The sequence below is a fragment of the Neodiprion pinetum genome, chromosome 1 (genome assembly GCF_021155775.2).
Source record: "Neodiprion pinetum isolate iyNeoPine1 chromosome 1, iyNeoPine1.2, whole genome shotgun sequence".
Taxonomy (NCBI): domain Eukaryota; kingdom Metazoa; phylum Arthropoda; class Insecta; order Hymenoptera; family Diprionidae; genus Neodiprion; species Neodiprion pinetum.
The window spans coordinates 28,442,902-28,456,718 of NC_060232.1; the positions used below are offsets into that span (position 1 = coordinate 28,442,902).

General features: G+C 42.0%; 1 protein-coding gene across 3 annotated transcripts in view; it reads left to right on the forward strand.

Moving 5' to 3' along the window:
- hd (humpty dumpty) overlaps nucleotides 1-13,817 on the forward strand; it is a 97,115-nt gene that overhangs the window by 82,446 nt on the left and 852 nt on the right. For all 3 annotated transcript variants that reach the window (XM_046636545.2, XM_046636551.2, XM_046636557.2), the window contains 5 exons: nucleotides 10,705-11,343; nucleotides 11,622-11,950; nucleotides 12,308-12,528; nucleotides 12,792-12,995; nucleotides 13,564-13,750. In XM_046636545.2, coding sequence (XP_046492501.1) covers nucleotides 10,705-11,343; nucleotides 11,622-11,950; nucleotides 12,308-12,528; nucleotides 12,792-12,995; nucleotides 13,564-13,750 — 1,580 coding nt within the window. The remainder of the gene's footprint in view (nucleotides 1-10,704; nucleotides 11,344-11,621; nucleotides 11,951-12,307; nucleotides 12,529-12,791; nucleotides 12,996-13,563; nucleotides 13,751-13,817) is intronic.

Genomic DNA, 13,817 nt, shown 5'->3' on the forward strand with positions numbered 1-13,817 from the left:
TGCAAGCTCTTGTGTCTCAACGTGAAGTCGCAATATCTAGATGCCATTACTCATCGCCTGTAACGGATGATTGTCTGTTACAAAGCCTGAAATTTCATTCGGTATCGCCTATTTCTATCACTAGTCGAGAAGGCAGATGCTTTTTTTTCAAAACACATCAATAGTTATCCTGAAGCTCGAATACGGTATGGTTCGTTCGTTTCTAACTGTGTCGTTAGCATTTCTGCCTCTTTAGCAAAAGGCGGCAGTAATAATAGTGCCGTTGTTCGACAAACTACAATAACCGCGGAAGCCGCGAGTCTGAAGATGAGAAAAAATATCGCGCGTCACGTAAAGTCGAGGAACCATGAGCAGGCCATAGGTTAGAGAGGTCACGCGTGTCCAGGCGGATAGAATATGGCGTTAATTTGCATGCTGCAAACATTCGAGACGCCGCGGTATGACGCTGGCTCATTACGTGCGTAAATAACGGGCATTTCAGCCGCGCATACATCAAGTGCCCATCGCGTCACTTAATATCCGCACGGCAGGCAAATTATGTCTGTCGCGTATTATCCGGTCTTCTCTTACGTCCATCCGTCAAGTGTCTCGACGACGCGCGTCTTGAGAAGATAAAATGAAAGACGAAACATGAAAAAGATTGAAATGCGAAATTTAAAATGATTTCATTTTGTGATTGATTTTAGGGCATTAACGTCAACCCTGGAAAGCACGGATCATAACTGTACGATAATAATCATATCCGGAGACGTGCATTATGTGGTGAATACATGGCAAATAAACAGCGAAGCTGTGCTTACGTCAGTGAAGAGGAAAACCATCTCGGTGCTTTTGCCGAGTAGGTGCATTCTGCAGTCCGTATCGCGTTACGTACGTACATACTCACCATTTCGTGGAATATTCCTTGCTCCGACGCTTTGCGCTTTTAAAAGCTCACTAATTCCCCGGTTGGAGGTTCCGCAGGCAAGCAGGAGCTGGTACCGTTTCGTCGGTTTCCATCGTCCGTCCGCAGGAGGCAATATATCGATGCTTAGCAACCAATAAACGGATTCCTCAAAGAGGGCTTTTACCGTAAAGCGCTACCACCGCACTCCTCTTACGGCACTCTGGCGCTTTCAGTGCTTTGCCGGCAGTCGAAGCGTACTTTACACACCTACCGCAACGTTACACTCACGTAATACATCGGTACGATGTACTTACTCGCATTCAACCGTACGCTTATACCGCATATCCTTCCCGAGATCCCGTGCGATGATGCTAAAACGGCAAGAATCCTTTACGACACAAAGCAAACGCTGCTGCATTTATGGAGCAATTCAAGACCGCCGTTTACGGAACTAAGAATTTGCGATGGAAGCTGTTATATTTACGAAGATGTATTTCGATTTAACCTGGAAAAATCCTCCTCTCTTCTCACATCCCCATCCCAATCAATCGCAGTTTTCTCCACCGCACTGCGTTTTGTCCGCCTCCTCGATGACGATTAATCGCATGTAACCGTGTTCCGCAGGCGGGTAAGAGAATCCCGACTGCCCGACCCGCTTCCCTAATCCTCGGCGCTTTATCGGAATACGAATCGTTAAGTCGTCGTTATAAGGTTTGTAAGGACTCGGAGGTACCGGGTGTAAAGTTTAATGGACCTGTGCCGAGTCTCGGGCCACGAATTACGATGGACTTAACGCGCCAACCGGCCAAGCGTTACACAGGCGTAACTGCTCAGCTCTTCTTCTCGGGCAAGGGGGAGGGATTCAGCTCGGTTTTATGGAGCTTGCAGAGCGTTATGCAACGCTTTTAAAATTATTGCATTTCAATGCGCCGCTCCCCGCGACACAGCTATGCGTGTATGTAAAAGGAAAAATGCGATTGTTCAACGAAATTATTCCTGATTACCAACCCTGCGATACACCCGAAGTCCTCCGTTTATTCTCTTCGCCGCAGGTATAATACAGCGTAATACAAGCGTACCTACGTGGCGTCTTTCACCTCCGAAATCCTAAGATATTCCAACCGTGTCACAAGGCTTGCCAGGGCGATGATGCTAACGGTGTGCCGAGTATATCGCCAGTAGATCACACACCCGCGACACAGTCTGCAGGGCATCGCTGATGCTCCGCTCGGTGATGGATTGATCGACGATCCCCGGAGATCAAGCCTCGAATTTCGATCCCCGACGTCGCTGTATAAACGCGATCCTTTCCATGCAGGCACATCACCCTCCGTGAACACGTATTTACGTCTGGTGGAAGAATAAACCTAGGTATAGGTATGCGTCTATTGGGTACCTATAGGTTTTATAAGCCGCCTATCCATCAGTACATGTATAAGATACACGGGATCATTCTCCTATTGTTGCCATACTTGGAGATTATGCCGTAATCCTTTTAGTCACGTTGCAGAAAAATAGCGAAAGCACAATTGTGTACGTGGCTGGAGATTTTTTAAAACTGCATGACCAAGAAATTCAAAATATAACATGGATATGGTTCAAACTTATTATTCTGCATAGATTTTCGATTCGACATCGGTTAGACTCGATAGTTTTTTTTCTACACACCGATGATATTTGTATATTAATTTTTGAGCATCATTATTAATTAATAGCCGCATATTCCAATCACGATTAAATTTGAAGATTTATGAAATTTAATAACGATGCTTTAATAGAATTTGGTAATTGAATGAATTGAATTTTCATGCAATTGCAACTGTATTTTATAAGGTTGAAGGCAAGTGGTAGACGAGTTGAATCGACTACTTCATTCGTCGCAATATGCGTTGCCTGGCGAGTTTATAGCTATCGGAACGCGTGTAGATGATTAATATAATTCGATTAATATACAGCGTCGATACGAGGGTTGAGATTTCGTTTGAAGAATCTCGAGTTCCCTGAACCGTGAGAATCACGTCCGGACGATATCCATAGATTTCCAATTACCGTCGTGGAGTGGCTGGATTCCCACAGTTCGTGAAAATACGGATTCCCTCCGCATCTCGGCGGCTCGATTGGGAGTCATAATGCATTACAACCGGGGAATATCGAGATGAGGAGGAAAAGCGTCGTCAACTGAATCGTCTGAAGTGAGACACGTACCGTATGGGAGGGAATATTACCGCGGCAGATATATACGGACGGAAATAAATGAGATGCGTGGGCTTTGGTTGATCCCTTGATAAAAAAGAAAATCACCCCCATGCACCTATCCGCGCCTGCACGCGAGATTGGGGTCGGCAGACTTCTCGGGTGTATAAATATTTATATTGACGCGTAGTGACCGGGCGTCGAGACGCCGATCCGTCGATCGGCACGTGATTGTCACATCGGAACCCAGCGGGGCGCTGAGCTACAGGAAAAGCTGAAAAAGAAGCTCAAAAGAGACGAGGAAAAAATCATTCCTTCCTCGCCGCCGCCCAAGGGAGAAAAGCCGCGATAAGTGGGTCGTTATAGCCGAGCGGCGTCCCTTGCCGAGGCTGCCCAATGGCTTCCGGTCTCGAGGCGATGTGGTGGATTTGGATCACGAAATATAAGGATGACGAGTCGCCTAGAAACAGGAGCGAAAGTAAAGACGTACGTCTCGAAATCAGTCGGCGTCGGGAGAATTCAAATCGTCCTGAAAGTTATTCGTCCTTAGTTGCGCTTGCAGCTTGGTTGGACAACAGGTTGGCACGAAGGTTGTACAGTCGAGTGAAAAATTCGTCGAAACAGGAAGGACGTCGCGACGATCAACGCTCCGGAGGGTGCAGCTGAAGCGAGACAAGTTGAATATGATTTTTAAAAAAAAGTTCTTTGATCCTGAAGGAATATTTAAACATAGTGATTTCAACTGTCAGTGCACCTTAATATTAACAACCTCATAAAATTACCAGTGTTCCATTATTTTTTCAACAAAATATCCTTACATTTCTTCCGATTCTAGTAAATAGTAGCTCGTCTTATTCGTTACAATGATTTCCTAGAGATTGTCTGAAATACTTGTTGTCGTGAGTTCGTTACTGGTAATTAAGCAAAAAAAAAACAGGTATGATAATCGTTACAATTTTTAGGTGATAACTTATGATTCAAACACGAAACGCGTTATCGTAATAATTCAACAATTTACCTTGGACGACTTGTGGAGAAATAATGCATTAATAAAATGAACTACTGCTCATCAGAATCGGGCAAGTAATGTGAATTATTGGGGGAAAAAATAGTAAAATAGGTAATATGACTTGTTTCATGTAGTCGAAACGATAAGCGAGTTTACAGGTTAAGTTTAATATGTTTTAAAACGTTTTCCTGGATCACGGGAATCTTTTTGGTTGGACGTAACTAGATTAGCTTCACTGACGCTGCTTAAAGCATTTTTCGATCAAGTTTTTGTTTCGACGCTTCTTTTTCCGGACTGTACGTCCCGTACATCCTTAAAGTCATTTGCCAAGTACGGTACCTCATGCAGTTGATATTGCATTTTGAAACGATGGCGTTCTTCACCGCGCATCGCGAAGGCTGCGGCCGACGCCTCGTCCTGCACACCCTCTCGACGGATCGTTGGCCCCTGAAATAACCATGGATTCGACGGATAGAGGTGTATGTATAGCGACGAAGCCCAATTTCCTCCAGTGCAAACACCCCAAAAGAGTCCCCTTAGCCGACCGGTTACGCCCTGAAATTTGCATGAAATTGCTTATTAAATTACTAAGTTTTTCGCAAAGATTTAGCGAGACTGGAGCCATTTGTCTTTCGGCTTTTAATTCACCCCCCCTCCGCCCCTATTAATAAAGCTCGAGTGATGTATTGGTTTTTAGGCGCGGACGCCAACTTTTTGAATAATTTCAACTGGCGCCCGATAAATTTACTCCTCAAATTTATATTATTTCCACCTGGACATGTATATTTTTTAATCTGCAGACTATATACTTATACAATATTCGCGTTATATCCTTACAGCGAATCTGTAGACTGTCAAAAATTTTCAAGATGACACGGTTTATATCCCGTGCATTTTTCATTGCCCCAAAAGCTATGTCACTATATTTGACCGAGATACTAAACAAATAAATTTTGAAGTCTGTAACTAACAAAAATGATTGCAGAGAAATTAGTAATCGGTGTACCTGTGTGTACCTGTATAGTAAAAAAATGACCGTAATAGTCTTGTCGAAAAATTGTTCATCCAAAAATATCAGACAATAAAGAAAGGTTTGAAAGGCAAAGCTGCACACAAGGAATAACGAGTGTTCTAAAAACCTGTTTGAGACAGATTTTCAATCTATAATAATTTTCCGATCGATTCCGTGAAGTCATATAATAAATTCAAACTACTAGATTCTGATTATCAATTTCTTCATTTCGACACATCGATAACCGTAAATAACGTCGCATAGAACTGATTCCACGGTTTTTCATTCCTTCTTAGCTATCGACGTCATTTTTAGGGTTCCGTACCTCAAAAGGAAAAAACGGAACCCTTATAGGATCACCTTGTTGTTCGTCCGTCCGTCTGTCAAAACCCTTTTTCTCAGGGACAGGTAGAGGTATCAAATTGAAAGTAATATCAAATACCAAGGTCTCCGGTCCCTTGGAGGTGTAAAAAATTCAAGCTTCTAAGTCAACGCAATCGAAAGACACGGCCATTTATGCCACATATTTTGATACTCGCAAACTCACTCATCAAAGTCTATGGAGTACGTCCCGTTGACTTAGAATTATAAAATTTGGCAATAAGCAAGGTCTCACAGCACAAATAAAGGAAAAACTCCATAAAATCGTTACTTTGTAGTTAAGTATCAAATAAAAAATTGCTATACGGAACCCTCAGGGCGCGAGTTCTACTCGCACTTGTCCGTTTTTTCTTTTTCGCTAAAATTCAACTCGTCGAACAACGAATTGCTGAAACTAGGTGGGAAATTCGACGAGTCGGCATCAGGAAGGGCGTCGAGTGTCGGCGGAGAGGCTGTCAGTCATATCTGGGGGCCGTGGCTTGTTCCCGTGGAAATCAAACCAGAGTTGGCGGCATGTGGCTTGACGCGCGCAATCTGTCCCTGACATCCCAGGCGTCGCGTCGTCACTCGACGCCCGGCGTACCGACGCGCTTCAAAGGCCGTGGACATACAAACCCTGGCTGCCTGCAACCCGAGGGAACATCGCCGATATTAGAAATGTTACAGCTTATATTATGCTTGTACCAGGGTGGCGAGAGGTGCCGACGCCGCCCCACAAACGTATATTATCTCCAGCGTGTGCGGCGGACGCGCACCTAAGGCGTCGCGACGCCGGGCGTCGGTCCGAGAAATCTAGCGTAGACGGAGGGTATACGTTGGCCGTGAGAATTAGAATTTCGCATGCGGAGTGTATATTAACGGAACGGAAATCCGGGCGACCCGATAATCTTATTTCGCATTATCGAGGAGTATTAATTAACGTCTGAGTATATACGGAATTGGGGTCGCCGACCTCTTCAAGTTTCACAAGCTTGTATAATAACTGCGGTATTTCGGAACTACGCGGTGACAATGTGACCGTGAAAATTGCCGCGTACAGCGAAATTAGTCCATATCTTCGCAAAGTCGCGATTTCTTTCGAATCTTGCACGGTACGACCTTCTTCGAAAGATTCGGGAACGGTAGAATCTTTTTCGTCGAAAAGCAGCACGCTGCCTTTCGCACAAAAAGGGTTCTGCACGCTAAGCCGATATGCATTCATTATAATAAGAAATGGGAGCTGGGAGTGAAAAGTTTGAGCGGCTGCGGCTTATCAAGTTCCCCTGAATTTTATATTATTTAAGAGAATTCCCTCCCTGTATACATATATATCCGGCATCCCTCCCCGTTTCGCCAATCCTGCAGGACGCTCGGCTCGACGCCTCATGCCTCCTCACCACTCCTGCGACGACGGTGTAAAAGTTCGCTAAACTTTGTTCTTCTGCTCGTAAAGGCGAAGATGCATGGCATTTGAAGTTTGCGAAATGTAATTTGCATATTTATTTGTCCTTTAAAAGAGTTTAGCCGAGTTGTAAGCTGATTTCCTAACCCGCGCCGCCTGCAAGCTGCGTAGTTCTACGATTTGATATTATTTCTTTTCGCCGTCACGCCACGTGCAATACTCACGCCGTAATAGCCGCTACCAATGCGTCATTCCGCTTCTAATCAGGTGCCGGTACCACCTTCGAGCTTCTTTTTACCAACGTCACAGGTATACCTGTTGTATGGATTTTATGCAAAACGGAACGACTGAAATTCTATTAGATTTTAATCGCCTCACGGAGTGCACCATTTGTAATAGCAGAAAGTGATTAATTGGTGTAATCAGCATGGTTTAAAATCGCCATGTTGATGTATCTAAAATTTATCAAGACTGCCACCAATGTTCTGTAGAAATAATTTTTGTTCAGCACTAAACTTCAACTCCGTAGGATCACTTCGGTTTCTCGTCCCGGTCTATGTTTCGACCTTATATTTTTAATGAAGTAACCGGAAACGGGAGCTGGACGGAAAGTAATCACAGCAAGGGATAATAATTCGCAAAGGGTTGTCGCTCGTTCCCTATTAATTATTCGTATAATATGCAAATCCAAATCACACAGTATGCTAATGGAACCTGATGTAAATACCATAAACGGTAAGTAAGTGTTTTGATCTGGGGACCCGTAAAATATAGTATAAATTCGCATCAAACCGGCACCCCTTACAAATGTCACGTTGTAAAGTTGATTTATTACGACGCAGAAGTGAAATAATATGCATTACCTGAAATTCCAGACGTATAATTCAAATTCTCGTAGAAATGTCGGTTATTCCGTATATATACGAGGACCAATTCAATTTGCGATATGTATAATGTACGTAGACTTTTGCCACCGTGAGCAGAGAAGATTTTGGACTTTGAACGACGAACTGCAGGCATCCAATATTGAACAGTTGCTAAAGGTGCTTTCCAAGGTGTGTTGAATTTCGAAGCAATAAATCCGCGAAAGGTTCCGCCCGGTGTTCGCAAGCTCCCCATAGGAAATGATATAGGCGGTGCTCGGAGGAATCCGACCGGGCCGAAACCTTCCTTCTTTCCTTTCTGCCTTCCTTCCATGTCAGCTCATCTCAAAGTCAAATACCCGTTGGAGAATACACTGCGCTCATCTCCTCGACTCACTCTTCCCATATGCCCGGTTAAAGGGCAAACTCTGTCAGTTTTCCACTAGAAATCCCCGCGCGACGGTTGAAAGAACAAAATAGATATAAAAAAAAAAAAAAAGAAAAGAAAATATAACAGAAAATGAAATTACTCTTCAGTCCTCAATTTATAATGCTACCTTGACACTTGTATACATCAACGTTTCATAAATTATCTACCAGTTATTCGGTAACGGATTGAAAAATTTTTAACAGTGAAGAAAGAAAATCACTTTATGAATAATTTGTCCCGACGAATGGGTAAAATGCGAAATTAAATTCTCTCAGTAGAGACCGAACTGCGGAATTTAAGGAATTGTCTTGAAAAATTTCACTTTTCACTACTATTTTCCTTGATTTCATTAAATGCGTTTGTAATATCTGGATGTCAGCTGGGCCTGCAGGTTATACCTACGTAGCGGTAAGGAATTGGGTATTTTTTCAATTCTGCATGGAGAGACGCAACAGGCGGGTCTTTCCCACACGGGAGGAAATCTACCGTGGCAGCCCCGCGGTTATGTTCGGTTTGGCGCACGTATACATATTCCCATTCAACAGGAACAAAAACGCCCCCGCAGGGCTTTGCCCTTTAGCGGGTAGGCCGAACAATGTTCCGTTTCGACAAATGGCAGATCAAAAACAAACGCTTGACTAGCCGCCACAAAAACAGAACCCGCAGAGCCATTGTACAGGTGGAAATCTGAAAGCGTCGCGTTGTTTTCTTGTACGCACAGTATTCGTCGATTTGAATCGAAAATTTTCGAAACGCGGTCAGTACAAGCACCGAACGTACGGTATACATTTTTACTGATATCTATGAAGCAATGGAGAGAGAGAGAGAGAGAAGAAAAAAGATAGATATTATTGCAAAGTCTTGGGGGAATATAACGCGAATATTCCTAGCGCGAAAGACATGGTCAAACAGGCAACATAAGCGGTCATCTAATGCATAATGCATGCGGTTCAATATTAGAAGCGGAGTTTCGAGTACGGAACGAGATGCAGGCGGGCTTTATATATATTTTAGATATATATATATACATATATATCTTGAAGGGCGCCTCTCAAAGTGAACCATATCTGTATTACGACGTGGGGTGGAACTCGCTCTTCTGGAAGAAAAGCGACTAAGCTAGCTTCTCAGCGGATCTGACATGATATTTATTGCCATCCAGTTGCACCAAAATAACACGTAATTTATTATCCACTTTTTTCTTCTCTCTCGAAGTACAGATTTCTTCTTTTTTTTTTACTTTTTACTTCTACCAGCATAAAACTACCGACAAAAGGTCATACGATAATACGAATTAATCACATGTATACCTATGTATGTTGCGAACCTTGCTCAACTGCACAGATGATAGTCAAAACGAGTGGAAACTTCAAAATCAAGCAAGTTTTACATTCAAAATGGATGGGTCAAAATGAATGGTTGAATAATCCCAGTTTTGGAAATACAGTTTCGTGCAGTGTGTTGAACAATTTTTATACACGGTGTAACTGGTTTTCATTGAAAAATTAGTCGCCAAACTCAATAACTGCATGTGCAGTTCGATTTCACTCATCAATCAGCACAGCAACGTAATTAAAACAATGATTCAACTTTTTGAATTACCATGCTATATATTAACCATAAGCTACTACGACAGATCTCAAGTTTGGAGAAAAGCCTAATTTGCACACGCGGAAAAGGTGTTATTAAGATTATCTCATGTTCGTTTACAAATAAAAATATTGCAAATTTGCTAGCCGCTCATAGATAAGTTTTCCTTTCGGAAAAGGTAGAGAACCGTATAGTTTCAAATCAGCCCTGTTGGCTATTCTTACCTTTTATATGTCAGACAGGCCGATTAAGGACAGCTCGTCTTGATTAATTTAAAATCTCTGTGTGAGATTTGAGTAGCCATAAAATCCATAAATTACTGATTACGTTTAGTAATAAATCAATTGTACCAGGTTATTGATACCATGACAGTGTCGACGATTAAACCACGTTCAAATCAGCCGCCATATTGAAAAGCATCGCGCGTACTCAGCGCGCGCATAGAAAAAAGACAGAACTCAGCATCTGCGCTTCTCATTGACGGTGTGGGGGGGCATCGAATGCGTGAAACGCTACGTCTGCTAAGAAGTGAATTTCCGTATTTTTGAATTAACGCAAGTTATATTTCGTTTATTATCAGTCTAAAATGTTTAGCGCTAACCGTAAAACTTGAAACACCGACGTAACAACTAGAGAGATGAAATATCGCTCGAAAACATTTAACTTAACCTAAAAAAAGTCACACTCATGTTTATGAAAGGCAGCATCTGCCATCCACTCTGTATAAGTTCATTTGTGAACGACGTAGTGACAGCGTCCAACGAATAGCACATCTGCTGAACAGCTCTGTATTAATAATTCGACAAACTTTAAACGGTGATTTATGTTAAAAATGTTTGGGTTTACTTATGCTCCTCGATGTTGTTGCTTGTTGAGACGGTTGCACTTGATTTTAAGTAGAAAAAGAAATTGGGTAAATCATGCAAATAGGTACATTTATTTTTCTTATCTCGTTGCAGAATGACGAAGTTCACTTTCAACCCATCAATGGATGAAAATTCTGCATCTGATCTGGCAGAATGGAAACGGCCGGAGCAAGTGATGCAGCTTCATCGATTGAAGCTGAAAAAGCGAGCGCTTCAGGCACGGATGAACAGAACTTTGGTAGAAAAGGCTTTACCTTCGCTAGATCAGAACAGTTCAATTCCTATAACCGACATCAGACAAGGTTCAACGACTTTGAAGCGTAAAAACCCATTCTCTAAAAATGCAACTACGTTTAAAAAGCACAAAACAACGCCATTGACAGCGCAGGAATTGGAAGCGAGCAGCGACACAACCCTTTTTGAGTTGTTGAACATTCAAAAATCGGGAAACACCGACAAGCCTGGGCAAAATACCCCCCTCTCATTTTCCAGCGTACTGACAAAACTAGAGAATGGATACGCAGAGGAGGAACCAACACCAGCGCCTCAAGGAAATAACTACATCCCAATAGATTGGACGCTAAATACCAAGATGCGATTCATGTCTCCGAAACCATTTGCTTGGAATGGAAAATTAAAAACTAGCGAAGAAGCGTCTGGCACTACTGGGTTTGTTCGCTGCGTCGACATCGGTGAAAAGGAAACTACATTGGACACTAGTCCTAATGCAAGGTATATTCAATTCACATCGAATGTAGACTTTGGTATGCAAAGAAGCTTTTAAATTCTTTGAAAAATTATAATCCCTTCTTAAAATCGAGACAGAATAATTCATGAGATATTGCCATGTAATATTCTGAGTAGTGATAAAATGAAAACTCTAATGAACACAGTTTGGTTCGATGTACTTACGGCCTTAAATTCCTGCAGCAATGTTGTCGTCAGGTAACGCTTAAAAATTGTTATATTTCACCATCCTCATAAGCATAATCATTTTCATTCTCCTGTAGGTTTCACCAATGCTGTTTAGTATGGCAGCATCCTTCGCTACCTTGGCTAGAATTATTTCCTCGCTCTGCTGGCAGAGCTAGTGCTGCAATATCGAGCAGCCCAATGGCAGCAACAAACCAGCACATCAAAGACGCTCTGCACCGGGAATGGAGTGAAAGCTTCAGATCGTTGTTCCAGCTAGTACGTGCAAGACAATGTCCATACTTTTACGTATGCGCAAACACGTTCACAGTTCTCTTCCGTGCTGCTGGTATTTGCGGTGTTTCAGAAGTTCACGCCCTTCTCACACCGACCACCAGAGGATTTAGACAAATTCTTAAGCAAGAAGGTAATGTGTATCAGTAGCCTTCTAATAATCATACATAACTTTTTTTGCAAAGAATTGCATCCCGAATTTTAACAGCGCATTTGTTATTCACTGGTCACTGGTGATCGGTAGCTTGATAAACATACCTATTCTTTGATCTGTATTTACCATGACACCATAAACGAACTTGCCCAGCCAATGTATACTTGGTGGGTAAAAGAAGTCGATAAAGTAGAGTCAGATGTTTGGTATTTTCTTGACGTTTCAGCAAATTATTGATTTTGCTGCTCAGTTGCCATATTATCTGTCTATTTTGCGTTATCTACTACTGCACATCAAATCTGCATTCCATTTATTCAATTTGTGCTTCCATTTCAGACATAGAGTTTACGATGCCATTGAAAAAAAAATCCAAAAGGCGATCAGATACAACCGATTCTGGCTGCGATACTCTGGACTCTTCAGCATCAAATATGACAAATCCTACTGACACGGAGCATTTTAATGACGAAGATGAAGACGAGGATGGGCCAGCAGACAAGTGGTTGCAAAGCCTCGGATTTGAAGATTCTGAAATTAGAAAAATAAATAATTTGCAGGCATGGAATCAGATTTTAAAATATCGAATTACTTCTAGTATAGTTAAATGCAATTTTGTCCGCTAACAGAAATCAAATTCCACTCTCGGGATTGCGTACTTGATGATGCCCAAAAAAAAAACATTGTTAACCAAACCTATGAAAAAACCTGCATTTCTTAGTGTTAAAATTTATGCAAACAACGTAATTTAAAATTCACGTATTATTGTCTTATCATATGAATACCTGATAATTCATTTGAATGCAAATTGTTTCTGCTCTAGGCTCGTCTTACTCAGGATAAAGAGAGTGAAATAGACAACTCGGCGGAGTCGTTAATTTTCGTTCAAGACGTCGAGACGCAAGCTTTATTTAACTTTTTGATAAACTGTAAATCGTCGATCGCTTCGACCGGTGCCTTGGCAGGCATTCCTCCAACTCTTTTGGCGCCCGTTGCATTTCACGGCGCAACGCTGAAGCCGCTCAAGGTATTTATCGCCGCTATGGCCAGGATTATTACGCACAGGGGAAAATTGGGAAAACTCGGGGAATTTTTTATAGCAGGAAAAAGTCAGAGATTTCGAAAATAAAACTGGAATTGTTCTTATACAAAGTACTATCGATCTTGAAAAACAAATTGTACTCAAGATTTTGTTTCATCGCACCACTTCATACATTCTATGTATATTACTTGATACCAAGCCTTCTTTCGTTTTTTTCTTACGGAAAATTGCTGCCTGTTTTTTGTAAATTGATAGTCAGATAGCAAGATATTTACTAGGTAATACTGAAGATCTTGGTATTAATGTGTAAAAAAAATTGTCATTATTCAGCGGTATATTTCTTGTAAGATTACTGTAAAAATGTTAGTTTCAGGCTAAAATACCTGGAAAAGTTAGGGAATTTCAGATTCCAAAAAGCGTACGAACCCTGAATTGACATACCTCGTCACACGTACTTATCACCAATCGATCTTTCGCGGTCAAAATTGCTGCGAATATTTTCATAGTTCTCAGTACTCAAGCTAACTTTCATATAAATTCACTGTTTACACAGGTCAGAGAGAGCGTCGTGACCATAGATATGGAGAAATTTTATTCCCTCGAGCTGCGAGGACCGCTCTTACCGCACACGTTGCCGAGTCTTTGCCATTTGATGACTTCGAGTCACCTGGAACAATTCTCGGTCAGCTGCGCGCATCTCAATTCGACTATTCCATTTTCGCGAGCAGGAAATGGACGAGGTAAATTATATGCCATCTAACAGTCGAAACTCTTTCTCCGTAATACATGAAATTCTAAATATTCTTA